The sequence below is a fragment of the Taurulus bubalis genome, assembly GCF_910589615.1.
Source record: "Taurulus bubalis genome assembly, chromosome: 17".
Lineage (NCBI taxonomy): Eukaryota > Metazoa > Chordata > Actinopteri > Perciformes > Cottidae > Taurulus > Taurulus bubalis.
Window position 1 is genome coordinate 14,159,067 of NC_136605.1, and position 27,513 is coordinate 14,186,579.

Here is a 27,513-nt window from a genome sequence, read left to right on the forward strand (position 1 = left end):
AACCCTCCGGCTCCTCCATCGTTCTCTCCTTCCGTTCATAAACACATAAGCTACACACACACTAAGGAGCTGCTTCGCCACAGAAAAGGCTGTCAAACCCCCGAAAAGATTTTGACCCTGAATACAAACTTCGATTTCTCTCCTGGACTGTCCATAAATTATGTGCACTTGCCGCGAAGACATCGCACACTACTGAGGGGACAGATCTGTGGCAGATTGTTTCCCCTCCATCTCATAAACACCCCTACCTCTCTCATGCCATGTTTCTACATCTCCCTATAGCACAACTGCCATGTTTTGTGTGTGTGTGTGTGTGTGTGTGTGTGTGTGTGTGTGTGTGTGTGTGTGTGTGTGTGTGTGTGTGTGTGTGTGTGTGTGTGTGTGTGTGTGTGTGTGTGTGTGACGCAGTGGTGTGCATGCTATACAAGCTCTCCCTCCACTGTGCTTTATACAGAAGTCCTATTTCAGAGTTCAGATGGATGGTTCGGCCACACGGAGTAAAAAAATAAGGATGAATAGGGACGTATGGAGGATGGGGTGGGAGGAGAAGACAAGTGGACATATTTGGCGAGTAGATCAGTGCAGGATAAGCTCACCTGGACCGTGTCGTCATCTCACTCGGGTGCTGGATTCTTCTCTCTGGGTGCCATGGCTGAAGCCCTGCTCAAAGTGACCTCAGAAAACAGTGCTGGCTTACATTTAGGTTCCTCACAACGCGTTACAGTCTGGAGTCAGCTGGGCTGATTTTACTCATTTGTGCGGAGCAGAGAATTTTGAAAACGTGCATACTTTTTTATTTTAGTTGCATAGAAAATGAGCTTTTGCCCAGGCTTGAGATGCTACTTGCTTATTGGACTTTTAAGTTGTAATCCTTAAGATGTCAGTACTTGTTGATTTGGTGACACAACCGTGATTAAAGATGGCAACAGCAAGTGTGGTTTAATACCACACAACATACACTCCTTTGGAAGCCAGTTTGCAACAGAAGAGCAATTAATGTGTCCGTACAGTGCAGCTAAACAACTCACATTGTTATAATGAAGAAGACAATAACTGTGATCTGATTGCATTTCGTCTGCAGCTTGCTCTCTTGTAAAAATAAAAAAAAAGATCAAAGGAGACTGAACAACAATATGGCTAAAATTCAATACAATAATACTGGATCACATGCATACATGTTTTCCTGTGAATGTGGATAAAGAAGGGGAATGGCGGACCCCGCCACTACTAATAAAAAGTAGTAATAAGAGAGATATTTCCCAGATGTGGATAGTTTATATATATATATTTGGCTATTGCAGATTGAATGCTGACCAGTCAGAATGGGGTTGATTTAATGAAATCTTAGGGATTTCAACTTTAAAAAGTCTACTGGGTAGGTTTTATTTATGGCTGTGCAATGGCCCAATGGGGTACCAGTCCAATTAAGCTTTATTTCTCTTGTCTATGGCCTATGTCAGTGAAGGTCGATGTATTGTTGTGATCCTGTTTGCATTTGGTTCGTAATCCTAAACAAATCCTTGCTTGCTTTTGTTTTCCTCTATTAAAAAAAAAAAGCATATAAATAATAACCAACTATAATTTTTGTATTTATTTTCATTTGTGAAATGGTTTAATACTACCTGTAAATGTTAAACAACGTATGCTTAAGTTATGTGTGTGTGTGTGTGTGTGTGTGTGTGTGTGTGTGTGTGTGTGTGTGTGTGTGTGTGTGTGTGTGTGTGTGTGTGTGTGTATATAATGTATAGGTTTTCTGGTCTCTTTGTTGTAGTATGCACACTCTGTGTAACATGTTTGAGCCTACAGGCAGATGTTTGCATCAGCGGAAGTTTGGGGTCTTCTTTACAAAAAGCCTTAAACATAATCATAAAAAAAAACATAATGATGAGGATGGTGATGTTGATGATATTGGTCGATAACTGGGACGATGCTCTTTAAAAAGCCATGACTGACGTGTGTGAAAGATGGTTGTATTTATGATGATGATGATGATGATGATGATGATGATGATGATAAAGAGTATAGTGAAAATGATGTTTGATGTTAATGATGATGATATTGATACTATCAATGATGATGTCAAAAACTATAAACAACAGTAGTTTTCTATGTGATTGTAAGATAAAATAAAAGCCTTGTGGTCCGGGCAGAATATTATCTTCTACTGCCCTACGGGCTTATAGTTACATGAACTTTTATATTCTCTGTAAAAGCTATCGGTCACGTTGTACATTTCGTGTATCTATATAAAATATGCATAAAGCTTACAGCAGATGTGTGGTGTATTTATTATTCATGCTTGTCTTGGCCTACTTATTTGCATAATATTTGAGCTATCATCAATGTCATATACAGATATTCCTCTCGAGGTGACGAGCTCTACAGCCAGAATGTTTGTTTGTGTCCTGGGCAATCTGCTGGTGCTCTCTATAGAGCAAAGTGTGTTGTTAGAGTATTTTTAAGAAGCCCTTTGGTAGGCTGAGCTTTTGCTTACGGCCATACCACCCTGAACACGCCCGATCTCGGAAGCTAAGCAGTGTCGGGCCTGTTCAGTACTTAGATGGGAGACCGCCTGGGAATACCAGGTGCTGCAAGCTCTTTTTTCACTCCTTTATTTAAAAAAACACAGGCTTATTTTCTCACCTCCTTTTTGACAAGCAGAACAACAGCGTCGGATTCAACCGGGTAGACTGTAGATTGCTGTAATAGGAGCGATAAAGGGAAACATGTTGAGTCCCTGAGAGAAATCTGACCGGGAGAGAATATATGGACAATGACTGGGTGTCAGCACCGTTGCATTAGATTAGAAGTGTACCTAATAATGTGACTACTGCGAGTGAGTCAAAAATAAATGTGTCATTGCAACCAAAACAATAATCATCTTTTACCTTTGTTTAAGCCAAGAAAGTCAACTTTATAAGAGTCGCAATGAAAGAAAATACAGAAATAGTATTTCTGTTTATATTTTAATTTGTATTTACTAGAGTTAATTTGAAACAAATCAGACAGTTTGATTGATACTCCCTGGATTGCAAACACACAAAGAAAACATAAATAAAAACGGAGATCCAACTGATTTAATCCATCAAAACTAAAAACTCTCACAGATTTCTCATTATACACCTTGAACCTTTACGTTTTTTAAAGACTTAATTCAAAACTATATAAAAAACTAACATTTATATTTTTGCATCACAACTTTATACACTAACACCAAATAAATAGTTATTTCCACAGGACAACTGCACACCAATGAGCTACTGTAAGTCTTTACATGCTGTTATTATAAGCTATGAACACACATGCAATGTGATTGTTCTCAATACTCAACAGTATCAGACACAATTACATTCTGTAACCTGATCACCAAAGAGCACACCTGAATCCTGTTCAAGCTCTGATTAGGTGATCTAATTGGTTGCAGGTGTTTTCACAGGTGCATTCTGGGTGCAAGTGATTGATGAGTGATCAGAACACACACATGATATATGTGTGAATGTGTACAATGTAGATAACTTGTATATGTATTTGCAAAAAGTGTGTTTTAGAATATAAAACTTAGTGTAAAGCAGATAATTTCCTTTTGGTTTAGTGGTTCAGTAACTGTACTACAGATAAGTCTTCCAGTATTTATGTCTTAACAATTACAAAAACACTATATTCACAGTCGAGTAACATTTGTGTTTAATACCAAAAAAATGACATTGTCTTTGGATTCATACAATGAGGATTTACAATGTCTGACAATATAAATATTATAAAAAAAATAAGCATTACATCTCGACCACCAACTCAACGCATCACTGGATCAACTGAAGATACACAAGTACTTTTGAATACTTACATTTGACTTCTGTGTGACAGTAAATACTGTGGAGAATCTCACAAAGTGTTTAGATTGTTCTCGTTTTGCCAGAGGAACTGTAAACAAACTGCTGAAGATAAAACGTCCCTCCAAAGACAAAAAGATAAAGACACTGCCTCCTAGTGGATACATGTAGAATCACTGTGTGAAGACGTTTTATTTTACAGATCTTTACATCACTTCTCATCATTTCCATATATATATATATATATATATATATATATATATATATATATATATATATATATGTGTGTGTATATATGTATACTGTATTGTCCAACAGCTGCACATATCGTATAAATATCTCTAGAAAGCAAATTAACATTTTACCATTTTCATAAAATCTTACAGTTATGATGTCAAGATATCAGAGACAAAACAGCATCTATAGATACGATGCAGAGCAACAAGCAAACCCAACAACACGTCAGCAGGCTGGATGCTTGTTGACAGGACTTTCCTTTCAGGACCGTCACCTGCTATCCGATGGTTGTTCAGAGTGTCCTTTCATTGCATCACACAAGACGGTCTTTGCCTTTAGGAGAAACAGGTAGGTCGGCCTAATGTTTGTTTTGGGGGAAGGTTTTTTCTGTGTGACATGATACATAAATACTGCCACAGGACATACATGTCCGTAAGCAGAAGGAGCATTTATAAACGAAAAGCAGAGATATCCACAAAAAGACAACAGCTATAAGGCACTGCAGGGTTAAAGCACACATGATAACATACAGCACATTGTTTATTTTACTCTTTAAGATGAAATTAAAAAAGTAATCTTATACCAGATTTTAACTTTTTGAATAACACCACCATGTGTTGTTTTTTCCTCTAAAACCTGCTGTGGAAAACCACCTGTAGTTGCTGATACCACAACAAACTCCCAATAAGCGTATCAGACTGGAGACATGTCCAAAGTCCTTCCATCACAGTCAGAGCTGCACACATGTTTCTCCATGAAAAACAGTCGAACTCTTAATTAAATATCTCATTATCTTCTCCTTGAGAGGAAACCCACTGGGCCTTGAAACCCTATTAGCTCCAGTGACCCTTGAGTCACCTTGAGGTGACCTCTGCAGTGGTGAGAAGGCCCCTCAGCAGGGTGAAGAGGAGACATGGTGGTAGTCGGGGCATTTGAGGAGAGCAGGGTAGCTGGCGTTCATCTGGAGCGAAGCCTCACTCGAGATGTCGGAGGGACTTCGGCCACGCGGCCACACCTCTGGGTGGAGGAACTGGCTCGAGCGGTCGGAGCAGTTGCTGAGACGAGGCCGGTAGAAACTCGGGTGACGAGGCTGGTAGATCTCCTCTGCTGAGTAGCGCTTCATGAACAGGTAGACGGACATGACGCCTGCGCTCTGCGGCAGATAGAAGGACATTAAAATATATGAAAATGGATAATGAAGGCAGAAGTGTTTTCATATAGAATAAAACAATTCACTAAATAAACAAGTCTCCACAGCTAACAGTTATTAAAATGGTTTGCTAATTTATTTTTGATGGCTTCGGTTTTGGTAATTTTCAAAGTGAATACCCGAAGTGTTACTTTATATACCTGATACCACTTCAATAATGAGTGGTAATTATTCATATTACTACATGTTATAATAATCATAGTAATAATACTTTAATTTTATATTTAGCGCTTTTCTGAATACTCAAAGACGCTTTACATAGGACAGAGACAAACAGAACAAAACCAAAAATAGAAAGACAAAGGAGCAAACAAAACAAATGAAAAGAACATTTTTGGTACAAAAGAAAACTGGAGAAGCTGTGTGGAATGAGTCATGTAGTGGAGGGTAGGGATCAGAGGTTAGAAGGTGAAGGCGAGTTCACATGTGGAAGTGTCCCTGAGCAAGACACTGAACCCCTATGCTCCCCGGGCGCCTCACAGGGCAGCCCACTGCTCCTTAATCAAGGTTGGGTCAAATGCAGAGAAGAATTTCCTCAAGGGGATTAATAAAATGATACATTATTATTATTATTATTATTAGAAGAGGTGGGTTTTGACGGCTTGCTATAATGATGATAGGGTATGGAGCCTGATGGATGGGGATGGGGAGAGCGTTCCAGAGGGTGCAGCAGCTGAGAAGGCCCTGTGACCCCAGGGCCAGCATTTGGTCCTGATGGTCTTCAGAGTGTTTGCATCGGCGGACCTGAGGCAACGGGGTTGGAGCGTGGATGGGGAGGAGGTCTGAAAGGTAGGGAGGGGCCCGGTTGTTTAGGGAGGTGGTGAGCAATATTTTAAAGTCTATCCTGTATTTGACCGGGAGCCAGTGGAGGGTGCGTAGTACCGGGGTGATGTGTTCAGAGGCGGGTGGAGATGAGCAGTCGAGCGGCAGAGTTCTGAACATATTGGAGTTTATTGAGGATTTTGTTGGGAGAGCCATAGAGGATCCTGTTGCAGTAGTCGAGTCTGGAGGTTATGAGGGCATGGATGAGAATTTCGATGGTGGCAGATGACAGGGAGGGCCGGAGGTGAAAATATGTAGTTTTGGTGATGTGGTTGGTGTGGGGTAGGAAAGAGAGGGTGGGGTCGAGGATGATACCGAGGATGATACCGAGGTTGCGGACCTGGGTGGAGGGTGTGACGATGGAGCCATCAATGTTAAGAGAGAAGGTTTGGGCTGAGCTGGTGAGGGAGTTAGGGCCAATGATGAGTATTTCAGATTTATTGTAGTTGAGTTTGAGAACGTTCTGTTGTATCCATGATTTTATATCAGTGACACAGGTGGTGAGAGTGGAGTGGGGGACTGAGGTGGTGTGGTGTTGCAGTTTCCTTCTGCCACCACTGGAGGGCGGTGAACCCTCATGAGTGTTATAATACTCTCACTTCTGTTGTCCTCATCCAGCATCTATCTCCTCTAAGGTCATGTCTGCCTTGTTTCCACTGAATATTTAGGTAGAATCAACTTTGCACTCATTTCAGGTACTTCACTTCCTGCCATTGTGTGAAATCTGCCTATAATACTCTATACTTGATACTAAGTGTAGGAAGATACAATACTATATTAAGACTTCATTTTTAATTATCATAACATGGACACTAAAAAAGGTTATTTATAGGGATTAAATGCTCATTCACACCTAAACCTGTAAGAAAACTTACTTTTAGTGTCAGAGGTTTCTGCTATAGTTCAGGATATGAGCCAATTTTTGGGATGCAGAGATAAATTATCAGAAGCAACTCGTGCATTAAATTAGTTTTAGTTTTCCTTTTAGTTACACTACAGAATGTCATGCTTTATGTCATATTTTGGTGCACTTGTGTATATATAACTTTGACTGACTGATTTGACTTTTAAATTTCATGCTGCATGTGTTGTGTCTTTGGACATTGGCCAATGGTGCAAATAAGTGTCCTGCTTTTATTAATGTCATACCTTTGATTCATGCATTTGTTTTGTTTGTAATGCCATGATCACATCAGTGCTGCACAAGCCGTTTGTTCAGTCGCTCACCTCGGTGAGCAGGAAAGAGCTGGCAGCGAATGCAAAGGACCAGCCGTACTTGTAGGTGAAAAAGGCCTCACTGCTCCTAGGCCTGTTCAACATTTCATCATTTATACTGGAGATGTACAGCACCAGACCCACCACCAGAGCCAGACCTGAGAGACAGAGACAATCGGGGTTGGATAAAACCAAGAAGGGGGAGAGGACAGAAACAGGACGAGAGGAGAGAAGATCAGTGTACCCGAGAGGATGAAGAAGATTCCGGATACAAACGCCAGGATGGAGCGGTGAGGCCGGACGTGGCCGATGTTGTTGAGGACGAAGCCGATGAACATGAAGAAGAGGCTGACCAGGGGGAACGGAGTGGCTGAGCGGATCATCTCTGAGGAGAGGACAGAAGCTGCTTTTTAAACCCCAAACAGATGGGGGTATACACTTCAAAAAGAGGCTGATAGACCTGAGAGTATCAACGTGTCAGGGCTGTTCTGTTGGAAGGAGGAAGGAACAATCTATCGTGGAATAAAGATGAAATGTAGACATTTCATTATCGTCTGTTCTTTTGCCCGATTTTTTACAATATCCATTATTACACTGGCTTGCTGGAGTGGATTTATCCTTCGCTAAAGGTTTTACTCTGAGCTGCCCTGAAGGACTTGTGAGGTGAATTGTCTGTGAAAAGGTAATAAGTATTCTGGAGAGGAGCAACAACACAAGGGTTCGGGTGACTCAGACTCATCTGTCTGGCTGTTCAAGTGGTTTCGAAGCACAATCTTATTACACAGGTTTTTGCCATGAAAATACCCTCAGCCTATACATGTGAACAACCTTGAGGTACTTAGCCTGAAGTCACTCACTGAGCACGTTTACTGTGGACTCTGACGTCACCTGGACGTTCATGGGCATGATGTAGGCCACGGTGAAGCAGCGGCCAGACTCGTCCCCTGAAGAGGAAGGACAAAAACCTTGAGACAAAGTTGAGGTGAAGATGAGGAGACGTGAAAGTATTGAGGAGATATGTCCATTGCTCCTTTTTAAATGCATCGGTGACTAAACAGACTAAGAAAAAGAAAGAAAAAAAGCCCCAAACTGGCAGACAAGAAGCACACTAAAGTAGTATCATACTATTTCATCATCACTAATTTTACACTGAATGGACCTTGTTTTACAGTGTTTGATTGAAAAAGGTTAGAAATACAAATACACTTTCTATCTCTTTGACTCTGCCACACACACACACACACACACACACACACACACACACACACGCACACAAACACAAACACACACTAATTGTGAATGTCAAAGCTGGCTGATGCAGTGAGGATGTGTGAGTGTGACATCTCACTGCCACATTTAGACGCTACACAGTAAAAGTGAATCCTTGAGTAAAGATCGTTGCACTCTAAACGGCATTACGTGTATCTGGGCCACCCCGGTAGTTCAACACAGAATTATCTTTAAAATCACAGGAGCACAGAGAGCCACACACACTCATCACTCACCTGCCAGGAAGCAGACTCTCCAGAGGCCGGAGTGCAGCGAGGTCTTAATGTCGATGCTCTGGTTCAGCGGCATGATGACGCCCTCCTCCAGGTACAACCAGTAGTCGGTGCTGACGGCCCCTCCCAGCAGCCCCAGGCCGCTGATTGCAAAGACACTGCTCAGCAATGTCAGGGCCTTCCTGCTGCACGCGCTCATGGTGACAGCAGTGGGGGTTAAAATACGAGAAAAGTCCAAGAAGCAATCTGGAGGAAGAGAAAGAGAAGGACTATAGGTAGGAATTTAAAGAAAGTTTGTGTTTGTAATCAAAAATGAAATAAATAACAAAGTAAATAGAAGCAATAATCAAATAATTTCCCGAACTCAGATCATTATTATGAATTGTTAGATTGATAGAGTTTATTGCAGGTTAGCTTTATTTTATACCAGTAGTTTTCATTTATCTTTTCTCCAAAGTTTTATTTTAACATTAATTTCACTGTTTCAATTTCATCATTCTAATATTGTCAATATCTCAATCAAAGACAACAGGGGTGTCAGATATGTGATTGGCGTTTGCTTTGGTGTGACTCACATAACTGGCTTTGATTGTGATGCAAATGAAATAAAACAGTTGATCATGAAACATGTTTTTGTGTGAAATAACAGACTGTAGGACGTTTTGAAATAAATAAATAAAACACATTTCAACATTGCTGCAAAGAAGAAGTAATTATCAGTTAAATGAAGACATCATCTCCCTGCTTCATTCATCTTTCGCTAAAACAAACAAATTCTACCCGTCCAATGTGTAATATGCAACGTGAGTACATTACATCAGATAGACATCTCTGCCCTGGATTTCACTAACAATCGATCACCTTATCCAGCCTCTATGCTGCATATTTAGATCCAGACCTGTAGGCAGAGAGGCTTCATCTCTTTCTCCTGTCCACTTGATATTTCTGCATTCTTTCTCTAACGAAGCTGTAGAGATTTAGAAAATCAAATCTGCTCTTCACGATGAGCAGCTTATGAAATGTCAAAGCAGCCGTGTAAGTGGAGCGATCAATAACATCTTTGTTTGGTTGTTGTGCAGGTAGATTTCAATTTAGTCACAATAAATTATAATTCAGTCCATGCCACTGCTAACGCTGTCCAACTTGTCACAAAAGAAGAACAAAGTGTGAGTCAACGTGTGATCCTCCAGACTGAGGGACATTACATATGTGAATACAAATGCTCACATATGAAATCCAAGACGGGGTTTTGACATTTTACAGCCATGAGTCGGTGCACAATCCCTCGAAAAGGCTGGTCATTCATGAAAGCATTCATTAATCAGGAGGAGTGGGGATTTGCCAGGCGGATCACAAGACATCCCTCGCAGTGACAGAGTGATGATTTCATTATACATTCAGGACACATGAATGCTCTATGGACAGGGATGGAAACAGGATTCATCTTGAGGACATACCGTCAGGTAGAGGCCAATTTTAAGGGTTTTCTGAATTATGATAATCAATTTTGAGCCCCCACACACTTGTACTTGAAGTCTATCTCTGTTCGGTTTTTACAACAACCAACATTTAAACTGCTAAAAGAAACCCTTTCAGTTGCTTTTGGAGGTCAAACAAATATTTACATGAATCCTGCAAACTTGCAAGGTCACCTCTCTTACTTTGAAGAGGCTTTTCATACATGTTTTCATATTTACTTCCCTCTTTATCTCTTTAGTCCTTATGTGCTTTAATTTTTACCTTTTTTATAGAGACAGTTGAGAACTGGCTGGACTCAAGTCTGTGACTTTGTGATTGAGTCTCAAACCTCTTCAGCAGTATTATTCCCACTAAATACATTTGCTTATTAATGTCCACAGTTGAGAAAAGGCCAGTTGGCAGAATTGATCATTATAATGATAATTATTTAATTTGATGTAATCTTTGAAGTGTGCAGAGCTGCAGTTTATTTAAAAAAAAAACCTGATTCATCACGTCATTATTAATGTGCAAACACAGTGTGACTTGCAGGTGAAAAGCCACCACACGCATGTAAAAATAGAAGTCACGACTACAGAGCCTCGTCACATCCAGATAACCTCATCATATCTTCTTATTTCACTGAATCAAAACATTTCGGCTTTTCTCTTCATTCAAATGTATGTCAATGTATCCAGGCTTCTTTATTCTGTAGAAAATTACCTTTAAATAAATAAAAAGATAAATACAGAGATAGAGATACTCACACATATAGTCCTTCATTCATATAGTCTTCATGACGTCAAATTCAATCCTATATTACCACGATACTGCCTATAGAGACGAACATGCATCCATGCGGTTGTACCATGTCTTGTCTCCAATATCCTTTATTTATAGCCGAATATTCCAACAAAATACTACAACTGAAAGAAATATTGACTGTAGCTTGATTCATATATTAGCACATATCAGGATACAGTACAGGGCAGAGAATTATAACAACCAGAATAAAACCATCAAATTTACCAGTGAATATGTGAAACACATCATCCAGTCCAGTGTATTAGAAACAGGAGTTTGAGTAAGTAATCATAATGAGACTGCAACATGCAAACACTTGCCCTTACCTGTTTTCTTTTCTTCTCTGTCTCAGCGTGATGCTTTTTGTACTTGAAGCAAATATTGTCTTGAAAGTTGTGGATTAAAACCTGCAGAGAAAGAGCTGCTCTCTCATCGGCAACTTGGTAGAAGATTACGTCTCTTCGACGATTTGGTCGCAAACCTTAAGAAAACTGCTAAGATAAGCCGCGAGAATCTTTGAGGAGCAAGATGATGCAGCGGTGCGTCAGTGCAACGCTCTCCAGCAGAGAGAGAGAGAGAGAGAGAGAGAGAGAGAGAGAGAGAGAGAGAGGCTCCACTGGCTGAATGAAAATAGCGAGGGGGAGATAGAGAGAAAGAGATAGACAAACAGAGAGAGCATGATTTGCCTGAAGGATTTCAGGACCACGGACAGCTCCACTCAGTCTGACAGGAAGTGGAAGGAAGTATGCAGAGAAAAGAAAATACATAGTACCTGTAGGTCAGACATTCAAACTGACAACTTGTATTATAGATCTGTGATAAATCGATATTAGGGACAACTTTTAGTGTGCTTGGCTATAAATAAAAATCAACTCTTAGTAGTCACTTTATTTGTTACACTTATGCAGTCCAGTAAAAAAGTATAGCCATAACCTCTACCTTTAAGATAATACGTTTTTATTGACACTGTCAGAGAGATTTTAATTAAAGCGGCCAGCGGGTTTATTTAGTGTTTATTCTAATGAGGAATTTGTTTAGCTTTTGACTGTGTGATCCTTTCCTCCCGGGTCAAAGCCCATTTCAAAAAGCACATGTTGAAAGTTTAAGTCTAAACTTTGTCATGGCATTTCTTTTTTTCCACCCATGCAATGGCAAAAAAACCAACCCATAACCACATGAATATACACATTAAATATTGAAGTGTATTCAAACCTCAATATTTTTAGAGAACAAAAACATCGCCAACAATGCACACGTTAGAAGTTAAGCTGTCATGAAATGGAACTCTGATCCCCACACAAAATAAAAGAGATGATTGATATTTTTCATACTTTATTTATACACAGTATCCATCATACCACACGGAACAGAGGAGCAAGAAGAATCAGGTAAACAAAAGCAGGGGCAGTGAAAGGAGACACATACAAACATCCCTGTGGCTCTAACTGTAGTGGTGCTGTACCCTGACTGGCCTGACATGTGATTATCTCTGTCATGGGTCCAAAGTTTTGTATTATTCTCTTCCTCTCCTCGGATAAAGATTCTCAATGTGAGACATGTAAACATTCAGTTTTCTCTTGACCTTGGAAATCTCATTTTGGTCCAGATGTGACAGCTGTAACATCAGTCTACGTGTCAAGTAATTCATTTAGGGGTTAAGAGTAAATTTGGCAGTTTTATGAAACACCCTTGTTGTAGCATTGTAGCTCGCTAAAACATAGGACACACCTGGCTGGAAACAAAAATACTCAGAATTGGCACCAGTGAACAAAAAAGCCAACAGAAGCATTTTACAGATATTTGTCTTGTTTATAATTCAGCTTTGTAGCCAAACATGTCAGGCTACATGAGGAGACGATGAGTAGAAAAGCACACGATGCCGTTGGTTTGTCTCATTCTGTGCAACTCCATGCTCCATGATCTCTGCATCATGCAGGGGGTCTTTTGCATGCTTTGGATCAGGCCTCGCCTCATGCATGCACACAATATACGCAGGAAAGAAAAGACATAATTCAGCCACGAGGGCTCGAAAATATTCCTACTGTACCGTTACTGGGTTTTGAATTTGTTACAGAAGGAGTCGGCCCTGAGACGACCAAGGCAAGAGGGCTTTCAACCATTTTGCGCACAGTAGGTGCTGCATATTCGCCATGACACTGAGTAGTAGAAAATAATGGATAGTGGAAATACATATAACAAGGTTTGCTGATACCAAAGCTACCAAAGATTCAGCCGAACGTTATATATATATATATGTATATATATACTCTTGTTAGGGGTAATCTAAACATAGAAAGGTTTAAACTGTCTACGGTATTAAAAGCACATTCAGTTCTCGTTGTATAAAATCTGCAAGTAACTTCTCTTTTTGCAACATCTCTTTGAAACATATTTACAAAAAAAGAAGAAAAGGTTGACATATAATAGAGGGGTCTCTCTGGACATGAAAGTTGAGTTAAGCGGAACATAAAACAGGAACAAAACCTTTTTTTCCAGAAACAATTAAAAACTTTTTCTTTCGAATAAGACTATTCAAAACATACAACAATTATATATTAACAGATTATATTGTAATACTAAACTTTACAATGATACCAGACGTGTACTGCATCCTAGAGTCTACTGCTCATACAGAGTCAGAAAAATAAGCATGCAACAGAGATCTGCTTTGTGCATATGGAAAAAGCATGTTTGTAGTTAAAAACACTGTCTCTTTGATCCACAGTTGTCTGACCCTATAAACTGAACTCCACTGCGTTGAAAAGGCATCGTCAGCTTGTAGCTGGGAGCACAATGTGCTTCTGTTTCTCTGTGTTGAGTTAGATAAACTGTAGCTCCAGGTCCTACAAAACAACACATAGAAACAGCCCCAATTTAGGGGTTTTAGTGTGTTGGGAAGGCCAGAGGGGGAAAAATCATAACAAGGACTTTAAGAAAAAACGTTTCCTCATCTACTTTGGCACTCATGTAACAGTATACTACCTCTTTTTTTAGTATATAAATATAAAATACAGGTGTAGCGGGTCAAAAGTAGATAAAGCCGGGACAGAGCAGAAAAACATGTTCCGTTCTCGTCGTGCATTGCAGCTTGTTGCGTAGTAAGATGGGGAACATGAGAAAGGAAAAGATCTTGCATCTTTAATACCGAATAATAAAGTAACCGATAGACACATTCATACACAAGAAAAAAAGGCTGTAGGTTTGGATCAACACAGATACAGAATAAAGAATATGAGATGTTGGGGGGAAATTATGCAAAAATATGCCATGTCCTTTTTCTTTAACACTGCTCCCCTAACTTCTGTGCACAGATATTGATAACTAGAGGACAGAACACTCTTGAGGATGATCTGAGTCTTTTGAATACGGGATTGTTTGTTGGAGTTTGGAAGGATCCTGTTATCAGCGACAGTCCGTGTGTTTTTCCGCTCATACAACACTGTGCAGGGATGGATGGATGAACTGAGGGTTCATGAAGGAGAAGCCTGCGAACTCGCTCTGGTCGATGTTGGCGATGACTAGCTGGTCGGGAGGGGTCAGCACGGGCTGTGTACGTGTGAAAAACTTGTCGAAGTTTTCTGCTCCTTTGCCACACTGAAAAAGATGAAAAGAGTGTCAGATGTGGAAAGAATCAACCTTTGATTGTGATCTCTGTACGGTCAAAGAACTACAACAAGGCACCAGATGAATTGTGGACTTGTGATTAAAAGACAATTCCTCATGAGTCTTCTAATAGAAAGTTTCCCAACGGTGCCAGAGGGAAGGTGGTGCAGGAAAATGTCGAAACCCGATGTGTAGCCGGGCAGAAGTTGTAAGTAGATTAGGAGCTAACCCTAAGCATCCACAGGGGAGGTCATCAGCATCTGCCCGAGGCTGTCATGTGTCTCCAGCTGAATATATGTATATGCATATTGCTGTGTGTGTCATGCACAGTTTCAGCACAGTCACGACACTTTTACAAGAAAGTGAGACAAAATCCTTCAGATTGAGTAATGCACAGCAAAAGCAAATCTGTGGCTTTACAGTGGATTTCAGCGCCTGTTGTTTGCAGCACATTTTCTTCGGAGACGGATCAGCATATTAGACATTTTCTGTAATATCACAGAAGCCATAAAGCCAAAGATAGATCTTTTGTTTGCAAGTCCCTTCAGGCCAATTCATGACGTTGTGTATGAGCTCACAACTGTGATACACCACACAAAGCCCGCCTGAATGGATGGATCCACTTTTAGCAATGTTTTCCTCCCCCACCCCCCCCCCCCCTCCCCCCCCCCCCCCCCCCACCCCCCCTCGCCCCCCTCTGTGAGTGGCGACATATGCATCCGCTGTGTAACCCTGCATTTATTGTGGGCTTGTGTGGAAGTAAAGGGAACTCTGCTCTTAGAGAGCTATTTTTAATCCTCGATGGCAGCGTGTGTTGTTGCTTCGGGCTCTGTGGGCGGCGCAGGGATGGGGATGGGGGATTCGAGGGTCAACAAACTGGAAAAAGAGTGTTGTGTGGTGACAGAAGGAGGCTTAGGTGACAGAGGGGCTGCTGACTGCAGCTGGGACCGGCCTCGAGCTCTGATGGGCGCATAACACCATCACAAGACATATGATACACACCCATTCATGCACACTTAAAGATTCACTGAGGAAGTGTTTCAATTCTTCCACAGTGATGCGTTTAAGAGCGACACAGATTGATATTTTTCTGGTGATTTGCATCACAGGAATTACAAGGAAACCAAACAGCAGCGCGAGGGATATAAATCACACCAATGTTGCAGTCAAGAACACCTAAAACAAGACCAAGTCCTGACCAAGAATAGGGCGTTTCAAGACAAAAATGAGACTTTGAGGGGTTGAGACCAAATCCAGACCAGTGAGTATGAAAACTTAAAATATAAAGTATAGGACATGTAAACCAATGAGATACTCCTGGAATGTATCTGACCCACTTTCCCATTAAAACAGCCACAGAGAATAAATGAAGATTCCTCTTCATTCACCTCTTGTATTGCCATATATGCTGTTTATGTGTGTAAATGTATTCATGAGAAATGTCTTGATAAAATAATGTAAATGTAAGTGGGAATTTCCCTTTGTTTTCTATGAGCAATCACAGTAATGATTTTAACAAATAAATTGGTTAATGCAAAAAGACACTTTACTGCTGTACCGAGGTAGAAATGCTTTTAAGGTTGAGCTAAAGGTTGATGTAAACAATCTATTGAATAAATTATCATGTTAGAGACTTGCCTTCTCATCTCATTCTTGTTATCAAAGCACAGCAGATGAAAGGACCTTCCAGATATGTGTTGCCAAATTTAATTAATGAAAGTAATGCCATACCCAGTTGAAAGCAACAAAGAAATGCCATGAATTAACATGAACGACAACGTGTGCTCTTTTGATCAAACAATCTCGCTGTTCACAAATCTTGTTGCCTCTTCAGAAAATGTGAATAAATTGATGGAAAACTACAGGGATTTGCCAAAATGTCAACTTCACACGCTCATATGTGCACTGAAATAGTTTTTGGGTTTGTTTGTTGATTTTTCTCCAAAATGTATAATACCATAGCACATATCAACAGTATAACCCATGTATACCATGATGGAGGACGACTGACTCAGTCTCACACACACTCACGGCCTCACTCACCACTTTGGGTTTAAATGGCGGCTGGATCTCTCTGTTCGCCAGGCGCTCCCAGTCGATGCGTCTGAAGAAGGCCTGCTCCCTGATGTCCCGCTCGCCTTCTGAGCCACAGCCGAGACGCTTCGACGGGTGCTTGGTCATCAGCTGGTGACAAACAAAAGAGGAGGGATTAGAAGATGTGGCAGTTCGAAAAGGTAAGAAAAAGTGTGTACCTCTGAAGCTGGCAATACATTTTTTTACTGACACTCGTTTTTTTTTTTTTACTCATTCACCTTCAAAACAGTGGCAGGAAATTACACGGCCTTTTCATAGCTTGATTCCTGATTCAACAGCCTATTTTCATTTCAACAAATGAGATGTGAGATAATAAGGATGAGGATTATCTCTTTTGTCACCGACCCTGAGATGATGAATGATACTTCTAATGGCGGCACAAAGCTACAATCATTATAAATGAAGGCGGGGTGCGTTATTAAAAAGACTTGATCAGAATGTGCCACAGTTGATGAACGTTGACACCTCATTTCCTTGTTGGTAAATAATAATGACAACCATGACGACGCTTCACTGTGTTGACGTCACATATAGTGATGCCCAGGTGATGTATGAAGCGAACAGGTGCCTGCTAATAAAGGAATATTTTTAAAAAGCCTTGTCTTTACCGACTGTGTTGAGAGACATAACCTGTAAAATGTATAACTGTGAAGAAAATGGGAACTGTAGGTATGTTGTTTGTGTGGAACTACTCAGCAAGTGCAAAAATGTATGGATGTGTGTTTTTTCTTCTTATGATATAAATGGTATAAGAATAAAGTTCTCAATCAACTGTACCACTGTCGGAAAGTGAAAGTCAGCTGTCAAACAGCAACCTTTAAAATGCAAAAATATGTCAAAATTCTGTTTTCACAACCTTCATGCTTTCCAGCTTTAATTACTTTGATGTACTACAACAACAACACAGCGTATGATGACAATGATTTTCAGTAGTTGACATTTAAATCTTGCATGTCGAAGCTTTTAAAAACAGTCCCTGCAGTTATCTTACTTGGCAACAATAACTTTACTTTAAGTTATTACTGTGTTTGAATGTACGTTTTAAATCTCACTCAGATTTTAATTCAACACCAGCATTGAAAGGAAAGCGGTTGCTGCTTGGAATATAAAAATCTATGATTTAACTTCTTTACTTAAAATACTGCATGGCCCTTTAAACACTACTTACTCCCTTGCAGATGGACACAGATTCTTTCGACATGGACTTGGGGTAGGACACGTTGTGCTCCATGATGGACTGGAAGAGCTCATCTTCATCTTCTCCATCAAACGGGGGCTGAGGAGAAAAACCAACACAGTGTCACCGCTTGAGGGTTGAGCGAGATCAGCATGTGAAGGTGTCACAGGTGTCTTGTACTCATGGTTTTAGTGAGTGGTCACGTGCTGTTCATGGTGCTATGCGTATTGTTGGTCATTTTAACGACGCAAATAAAGTCAAAACAATATCTAGTTCTCTGTAGGTTTGACAACATGTGCAACATGTACTCTCTTGTGTGTTTCTGTGTGTGTGTGTGATTCATCTTCTGCCAGAAAAACAACAACATTTTCTTCTTAACTGTTGCCTGGAAACTGGAAATCTTAATGGGATGATACAAAACATTTTTAGACCACAACTGCTGCAGTAAAAAAACTAAAACAACATATTACCTGTCCGGCCAGCATCTCATACAGAAGAACTCCATAAGCCCACCAGTCCACTGATTTTGCATAAGGCTGGTATGCTATAATCTGACAGAGACAAAAAGTGAACATATTAATAACTTGGAATAATCAAATACATGCACACACGACCCCATCAGACAAGTGAGGCTATAAACTCAGTGATAAAAGGTGGCTTTATTTCTGCTGCCAAGTGTCACATCCAACCCGGTAGAGGGTTATATATATAGGGATGTATAAAAATATCAAGAGCGACTGAACAGAAGCGCTGTAAAGTAGCATTTCTACCACCATACAGCCGACTATTTTAAGATGCCATAACAAAGGCGCTTTCTCCTACCATCCAATTTGCCTTCCTACACCTCCCTCCCACTCACAGTCTACACACGGACACAGTCACACTATAATGATCATGCAGTCGCAAAGGCGAAGAGCTAAATCACAGCTGCACTCGCCTTTAACAGGGACAGAAAATACATGTAACCATACATTATATGGAAGTCTGTATGTCTCTCAGAAAACACCGCCATGGGTTTGTAACCTGTAAAGTGCATTTCTTGGTTTATGTGGCCCAGAAAGATATTTGAAAACAACTTTCCAGGTGAGAACAGATTTTGTTCGCTCATGAAGTCATTGAAAAACTAATTCCTATCGAGTTGTCTGAGGAGTAAGGGCTTCCCTCATGAGTCAGTGCAGACAGATGGGAGGGGGTAGATACACACATAAATACATATGCACATATTACCAGACAGATAAACAAACATATTATTATTCGAAATAAACCATGCTCTTTACTTTGTGTAAATAAATGCTGTCATTAATTATTGAGAATTCACTATTACTGAGAATACTATACCGTACAGTTACCATATATTAATATACAGTAAATTAAATAAACTAGGGTGAAAATACATGCTGTATTGATACCACAGCACAAAGCTAACCACATTAACTGTCTCTTGCGTGTTCTACCACTTTTACTACAAAAAGGTCTGCTAGCTTTGCTTTCTTACATATAATGTTCCTAACCTTTGCTTGTGATTGCTTATAATTAATCAAAATGATGAAAATTAGAAGTTCTTCTATATATCCTCGGCGCTTTATTCCTTTTCTTTCACTATTTTTCTCTACTCATCTGTCCACCAGGAAACCGCCTATCGCTTCATTCTTCCTTTACTTCTAGAAGTTGACCGGCTAGCCGCTTCAAGTAATTTGAATAGACCTCACTAACTGCTTGTTTGCTCCAACACACCTGATGTGCGTAGGTATACACTACCATTTGATAATATCTGTTTGGAGGAGGGGCTTAGCAAATGCACAGTTATCTACAATTCAAACCCATTATATAGTGGACAAGAAAGTCTAAATGTAAGAAGCAGTGCTATCCTCCCATTCTCACCTCTGGGGCGATGTAGTCCGGGGTCCCGCAGAAAGTGCGCGTGGACATGCCTTCATACATGTTCTCCTTACACATGCCAAAGTCAGCGATTTTGATGTGGCCCTCAGAGTCCAGCATCACGTTGTCGAGCTTCAGATCCCTGCAGCAGAGACAGGTAGTGAGCATTTGTTTACATGCATCTGGATTTGTGACCACTTTGATTCTAGTTGTGTGTAGGAACACATTAAAGTGCTGCTCTGCACCACCGCCGCCTCTCTGAGCAGTTTATCTGTCTGCAGCACACACCATATGCCGGGTAACAAACAATAATTTATTGGCCTGAAATCATTTTTTCCCTCTCTGCTTTTTTTTCTGTCTGTCCTTGTGATTCATGTCTCAATTCTTCATTTTATCCGCCTCCTCATTCACCATTTCTGGCAGCTATAGCTGTCACAAAGTAGTGTCAGGATGCCAAACACATGCAGGATGGATGAGAGTCCCTCTCTGAAGCACTGAACCAGGGTAACCTTAGTCTCTGTCTAGCATTCCTGTCTCTCATTTCTAGTTTTTCTTTTTTGCATCAGGGTTCCGAAGGTCTTTTCTTAATTTATCTTCTTTCTGTCTTGTCTGTTATCTCCTGATCATCTTGTCCTTTGTCTGCTTTTCCCAAGGTCAGTTGGTCTGTCCAAGTCCTTGTCTAAACTTCTTTATCATATCTTACTTCAATTCCCCGTATCTTCAGCTTCAGCTTGTCTACCATGGTTTCCTCCGCTCAAAATAGTTTCCTGTGTTTTACTTCCCTTTTTCGTTTCCCTCTGTCTTTAATGACTCTCAACTCTGCTCTTTTCAACACGAAGACATCCTTTAAAAATGATTTTTTTTTTTTTCCTCTGATGCAAAATGTAAAAACCCCATAAGCGTTTTTCTTCCTCCGCGCATTAGTGAATGAATTTGAGGTGAATGTGGTGCGTCATTACATAAAACTGGTTTCTCTCTGACTCACCCACCTGTAGATGATTCCCTTTCGGTGCAAGAAAAACAAACCGACAGCAATCTCTGCAGCATAAAACCTGCAAAATTGAAAACAAGAAAATCAATACACATCTTCAGGAAAATAATTAGCAAAGGAAGTGATTCTGAATACAATGAAGCGATGCACAACAGTACCTTTCCCGTAGGAATAAATATCAATACATATTGACCATGAACAAAATGCACTGACTATGAACTGTAACGTTGTCATTCCCCATCTCTCTACTATAACCATCTCACAAAAGCATGAAAAAAAACACATTTGCACACACAATACCAGAAGTTTAGCACTTTGATGTCAGTGTAATACAGTACCGCTGTTTCACTAGCCATAGCACTTACTCAAGGTGGGTGTAATCCACTTATCTTAATTATTGTAAAAACGGGTGCTTGTGAATAAACGTATAGAGTGTCCTTACACTGCCTGTGGCTCCTTGAATTTGCCCATACGTTGGATATGATACATAAGGTCTCCCCCGTTGATGTACTCCATAACAAAGTACAGCCGATCCTAGATTTAAAAAAAAGAATGGGTGTTATTGCCCAAAGAGCAGCTTTTAATGGATGCTTCACAAAGAGAAGTAGAGTATGTGCACACTGAAACCAGCCCTGCATTACACAGCATTATGTTTAAAGATAACTTGAATATATAATGTGTCTGAACACCGCCTCCAGATAAATCAATGCTGACATGATCTTTCAGGACAGAGGCTGCAGTCTCCTCATATACCTGTATAATACTTTAAGTCAGAGAGCTTTGATCAGTAAATTTGTTTTTGATTAAAGACCATTTGAGTCACCCTGTCTACGCACAAAGTTGACGTCAGACCGGAGATTTCGTATTCAAGGGGGGTGTCAGCTCAGTATAAATTTTCTCTGCAGGGGCACCGGTAAGAGAGTATGTGAATAAATGTACGTAGGAAAGGCAAATACAGTTCTATAGGTTTAAAATGTCAGAGAGAGACGTCTGTGGAAGGACTTAGTGCAGTTCGTCAGCAGTGCAGGAAGTACTTATTCAAAATAATTTTAAAAGTAATAAAAAGTGTTCACACACCACAGTCTGGAAGCAGGAGTGGAGCAGCGTGAGGAAGGGCGGTTTGTCTCTCTGGGCCAAGACCCTCTTCTCCACCATCGTACATTCAACGTCGTCATCCTGGATCACGACGTCTTTCTTCAGGATCTTGATGGCGTACAGCTCCTCTGTCGACTTCATCTCTGCCAGCATCACCTGCGGTTGATGAAGACAACACAGGTCAAAGGTCACAATGAAACTAAGCGATCTAGGATTTTGAAGCGGCAAACAAATGCAGACTATCGGGCATTCTTCTGCGATATTTAAAGCGTTGAAATGATCATTTAGCTTTTATATTACGTCTGCAGTCTCGAATCTCACCTTGCCAAAGCTGCCCTTCCCCAGCAGGGCCAGGAAGTTGAAGTCGTTCAGTCGCATCCGGTCCATGTTGCTCGAGGGCAGGCTGAACCGCCGGTGGTCCGACGGCGTGATCACTTTCTTACCGTGGCCTAGCTTGGCTTTCTGTGGTGTGCAAAGTTGAAAATGATAATAAAGTAAACAGTATATTCAATATCTATATGTGATTGTATCTACATGGTTTGTTTAGCATTTACAAATAAAGCAAATATTGATGAAAATAATTAGGAGTGGACATGGAGGGCTTAGTCAGCTGTCATGCTGGTGTCTGGAGTCAGATATTCACATCCTGCTTTTATAGAGAGCAGATCACAGAATCACCGGTTGCTTCATTTGTCTCAGGCAGAAGGAAGTGTGCTCGTCAGATCACAGAAGGATTGTCTGTCGTTCTGCTGCTTAACTCCAGTTTTTTTACATGTAGTAAAAATGTCTTTCAAAATGGGTTAAAAATGCAAGTACCCAACAGTTACAAAAATGAATGATGAAGTGTAACTAAAATATAGTTGTTGCATCATTAATTAGAAATTAGAAAATTGATTATTGACGTTACGTGATCTTTTATATTTTCAATCCCATTCAAGATATTTTTACAATAATTTTAATTCTAATACATGACGATAACTTTTAATTGTGGAGCAGTTACTGTGTTATGTTATCATTTGCTACACGGTGCCATGATGGCTGCACTAACATCTCTCGCCACAATCAAAAGCTGGTTAGCTGCATTTTACTTTATATTAAAGTCAGAATCAAATCAAGCATCTCCACCCTTTTTTCTATTTCTGTGTTGAGAGAACAAAGTGATCTATTTTTTGCCAGACATCCTCACAGATATTCAGCAGCAGGGGCGTATAAGCAGGGGGTGGCAGCGGTGCAAAGGTTCCCTGTTGTTATAATGACTGGCCTGCCAAGTGTCTTTGAACAAAAAGGGCAATTAGGAGCCTGCCAGCTCCCATCACGGCTGTTTCTGTCAGATAGAGAAAACAGGCGACCGATGGGGCACAGAGAAGCGGTTGCCACGCCAACCATTTTTCGACTCTTAACTCAATGTGATAATGTGCTCAAAATAACAATTATCCCATATTTGACTTAAGTTAAGTGGTATTAACAAGGTGTGTCAGTTGCAGTTACAGAAGAGAGACTGTGGTGGTCATGTGACTCGTCTTGCTTCCAGGTGCAAGAATGCATTGCAGTTCATTCATTTCACCTGGCAGCGCAGGTGTGAGTCCCAGAGGAGGCACCTGTGCATAAAACAGGCAGAACTCTGAAGCCTGACGACCAAAGAGGGAACCTATGCGCCTTACAGGTTTACAGCCGTCTTTCTAAAGGCACAATTTTATGACAGATAAATAGATTTACATATTGTCAACATAATGGTACAGTGATAGGGACACAAATATGACTTAATGACTATTTTAAAATGTAGTTGATGGATAGTTTGTTGTGGCTTTCTTCATCATGGCTATAGTTTAGGAGATAAACTGGTGGTTCCTAATGCAACCCCCCAATTATTTTTCTCTAATTATAACTTTTTTGAGCAAAATACTCTTCAGGCCTCGAAAAACCTTTTAAAGGAAAAACTACATTTTGGTTTTACTGCTAATAACTCATGTCTGCATTTTTTTCACAACCCCAAAAGGTCATTTAACTACTGACATAAACTCTACTTAAGGCAGGAAGAGGTCAACCGATATATTTGTGCATTTCAACAATCCACAGGAAAGTTTTACATATCTAGCACACATGAGAATGACGGTGTGATCCTGTGCTTAATTAGATTAATGTAACTTGCAATAGTTGTTCTCGGCACCCTTAAAACACAGAACATTTACATAAACTGTACACATCATTTCACATCATAAACAACTCATGAAAAAACAACACATCAACCTTTGTCAACACAACACAACGTTTGTGTCAGAGTGGCCACACAAAGTTGTATCAAACACAGAGTGCAGCCACACAACAGTCTTATAATATTACATATAACACTGCCGCCGTGTGGAGGGATTTGGCATGCACACCAAGAACAGCAAGAACCTGCCTGTGTGTGCATTCATTCACACAATTACAGTGCATAAGTGTCCATCCATGCTTCCTGCCTTCTATAGTCCAGACCAAAGGCGGACTAGTAGAGGGAGGACTGTGGACCTCACTCTCAGCCAATGAGGAGCGGGTGTGAAGCTCTCTTGGCCAATCACAGCACACTGAAAGTGGTAAGGATGATGGTGGCACCAACCGAGGCCTGAGTGGAGCACACATTTACTAACAACAATGCTGTGTGGTGTTTGTGTGTATAGGGTATAGGGAGCATGTATGTATCTGCAGCACTTTCATGAACATTCTTTATTAATAATGAAACCGTAGCTGGTTTATTTTGAGCTAGAGGAACACTAGCTGGTTTCCTGTTTGCACTTAAAGCCAAAAGCAAATCTGCAAATCAGACTTTGCTGATGCTGACCTTTGCAGCAGATGCTGCAGGTGCTTTAAAATCCTCTAAATGTTTGAATTAATTGTTTCTTTGTATTCAAATGGCACGCAGCCCCCTTTAATTGTATGTTTCAGGTGTGTTATGAATCATGAAATGAAAAGGAGGAGACAGTTAGTGTATAAACGTGTGAGAGGAGTTAGAGAAATGTGTGTAAACAGCAATCTGGTTCAACATTATATGCCATTGAGAGCTTTTGTTAGTAAATCAGATTAATTTGTGGAAGCCCAGCAGAGATCCACAAACAATCCCAACATGGTAAGTAGAGTGAGCGTGATGCAGAAATAGAGACGGAGCAGGCAGAAGAGCTACCTTGAGATAGTGGATATTTAACTGGCAGGCCTAGAAGAAAGAAGAAACTCACTTATTAGTGCAGTCAAACGTTAGCTTGTTGTTAGCTTGTGCTGGGAAAATAATATAAATGTGGACAGATTTGATTTTTTAAAATCTGTTTAAATCATTTATCCATTAACGATAAAAAAAGATCCCAGCTATCACTAGAAAACAGAGTGCATCCTTTTCATGTCACATCTGGCTGCATGTCTGCATCTCGCCCCAGTTTCCACGGCAACTGCACAGTTGTGTGAAGACGCTACAGTCTCAGAGGAATGTCAAGGTCAGCGTCGCACATTAAGGAGAAAAACGGAAAATCAAAAACAAGTGGATGACATTTTCACTCGGTATAAAAACACCTGTACACACACACAGAGCTAGGCTTTCATGAAACTGCCCTCGCTCAGTTGAAGCCCATTCGTCTTTGCACTTGTTTATATTCAATGATTAATATACCGGCTGGCTCCTACCTGCATGTTAGTGACGTGGACATGAAGAGGTTGTGAGTTGTATTTAAAGCACAGCTGTTTTAATGTGCTGCTGTAACAGAAACCTCACTGCAGCGAACGGACCGGCCACTAGAGGGCGAGCGTTGGCTGCACTGAAGATTTCCTGAGATTCGGTGACGTTAAAAGACCTTAAATGACATAAAAAGTGTTTTTACATGATTTTGCTTGATTGTATATAATTGTTCAGGCAGTCATTAATTTAGGTGAAACAACATTAAAGTTTAAAAACGTGCTCCGACGGAAATTGTATCACCTTGTTTCATGTCAAATGACAAATAAGACCAAACACCTACAATTAATAATACAAAACATGACATATTAGAAAGCAGGAAAACACTTTCCAGATGTTGGTCTTGTTTAATATAAATGTTTTTCTACATCGTGTTATTTCCACATCCGCTTCTTTTAGACCGTATATGATTTTCCTTCTCAAACTGAGTCGTGGCCCACTGTGAAAAAAGTAGGAAATGCTTCCACTGTATTATTAATTATTATCCGCAGCTGTACCTGCCCTTCTTACACACGGCTCTCAAGAACTTCCTTCCTTTATCGAATGTAAGCTTGCACTGTAAATGCATACGTACTCTTCCTTAAAATAAAGAGCATTCGCTTCATTAATACAAGATGAAAGTGAACTCCCTCTCTGACACACAAGGGGAAACGCTCAAGTAAGGAACAGCGCCAGGTTACCATGGTGACGGAAAGGAAGAAGTGAGTGTGACAAAAAGAAAGACTTATGGTTTTATTGAACATTACAGTTTCAGTTGACCTCACCTCAAACTTCTGTCTGAGCTCCAGGTTGACGTCGTCCATCTCGGGGATGGGAACATTGTAATACTCTCCCTCCTCCTGGTTCAGCAACTTGTACCTGATACACACAACAACAAAGATGGAGAAAAGTGAATCTATATTTTATCTACTTTTCCATTGAATATACCATCCACGCATCTCTCCCGCGGTCCACCCACACAGAGATAAAACTTAACATCTCTGCACCACTTCAATCATCTGATGTTTGCAGGTCTGCTCTCCGTCTGCAGAGCCAACTAGACTCCATCTCTAGTGTACACATCCTCTGGCCACTTGTCTAATGACCTGGAACATACAGCACACAAACACACACAGTAGGGGAGCCACACTTTTACGCACAGGTATTTCCTGGAGCTCTGCAACCTTGCACAAAGCAGCAGTCAATCAGGCTCGGTGGCGGCAGGTATGCTAACATGGCCGTGGCGAGCGAGCATGTGTTTATCATTGTGAGACAAAGCAGGCAGACGGAGAAAGAGAGACGGGGAAATGACGCCGACAGGTGCTTTTTCTCAGACTGAATGGAGTCAGCGGCACTAATGTGTGCGCACAGCGTGCTGCTGTGAAGCGGTGACGCTGGTCGGTTGTTGGTTGGCGGCCAGTGTAGTATCAAGTTAACGGCCTTGCAGACTGCAGGAACCACGTGCGCGGACTGTTATGTCATTCCTGTTTCTGACTGGAAACATATTTGTGAAAGAATATAGCTTTAGCAAGTTGAAAGGACCAATTGTTAGCCGTGTTAAAAGACCTTTACATACATGTGAAGAGACTCCGTTACTGAGCTGTATTTATAATATGATAAAAAGTGCTCTGCTTGTAGTTTAGATTTTACAATGCAATGAATCCGTGGTACAAGTGTTCATTATCTTTGTTACACCCGCTGTCTTTCCTCTGGCCTCTTTTTGAAAATGAGCCGTCTCTCTCTGTGGTCAGAGGCTGGAGCTCTCACACCTGAACGTCATCAGTGCGTCAGTGGAACCGGCGCTCTAACTGCTTAGCCTTTGAGCTGTTTGTTGGTTTGTTCGTGAGCTTAGTCCTACTCCGGAAACGTTTTTTGATCACTCGACTTGAAACAAGTTATCCTTTGTCCTGGCTGGTTGGTA

General features: G+C 40.7%; 2 protein-coding genes across 3 annotated transcripts in view; both read right to left on the reverse strand.

The window, feature by feature from the left end:
* Positions 1 to 4,959: 4,959 nt before the first annotated feature.
* Positions 4,960 to 9,015, reverse strand: cacng5b (calcium channel, voltage-dependent, gamma subunit 5b; the record flags this gene model as incomplete). Of its 2 annotated transcripts, none has more annotated exons than XM_079232781.1 (5): positions 4,960 to 5,220; positions 7,327 to 7,472; positions 7,559 to 7,699; positions 8,172 to 8,258; positions 8,820 to 9,015. In XM_079232781.1, 5 exons carry the CDS (start codon positions 9,013 to 9,015, stop codon positions 4,960 to 4,962), a joined length of 831 nt encoding a protein of 276 aa, XP_079088907.1. The 2 variants fall into 2 exon arrangements, with proteins under 2 accessions (XP_079088907.1, XP_079088906.1); XM_079232780.1 differs by having other exon boundaries at positions 8,172 to 8,279.
* Positions 9,016 to 14,507: 5,492 nt separating this feature from the next.
* Positions 14,508 to 27,513, reverse strand: part of prkcab (protein kinase C, alpha, b) — a gene marked incomplete at both ends in the record, with an annotated part of 89,759 nt that continues 76,753 nt past the window's right edge. Inside the window, 11 exon segments of the mRNA XM_079233421.1 lie at positions 14,508 to 14,672; positions 16,725 to 16,865; positions 17,944 to 18,051; positions 18,423 to 18,503; positions 19,834 to 19,972; positions 20,820 to 20,882; positions 21,264 to 21,355; positions 21,899 to 22,072; positions 22,238 to 22,378; positions 25,074 to 25,103; positions 26,378 to 26,471. Coding sequence (XP_079089547.1) covers positions 14,508 to 14,672; positions 16,725 to 16,865; positions 17,944 to 18,051; positions 18,423 to 18,503; positions 19,834 to 19,972; positions 20,820 to 20,882; positions 21,264 to 21,355; positions 21,899 to 22,072; positions 22,238 to 22,378; positions 25,074 to 25,103; positions 26,378 to 26,471 — 1,228 coding nt within the window.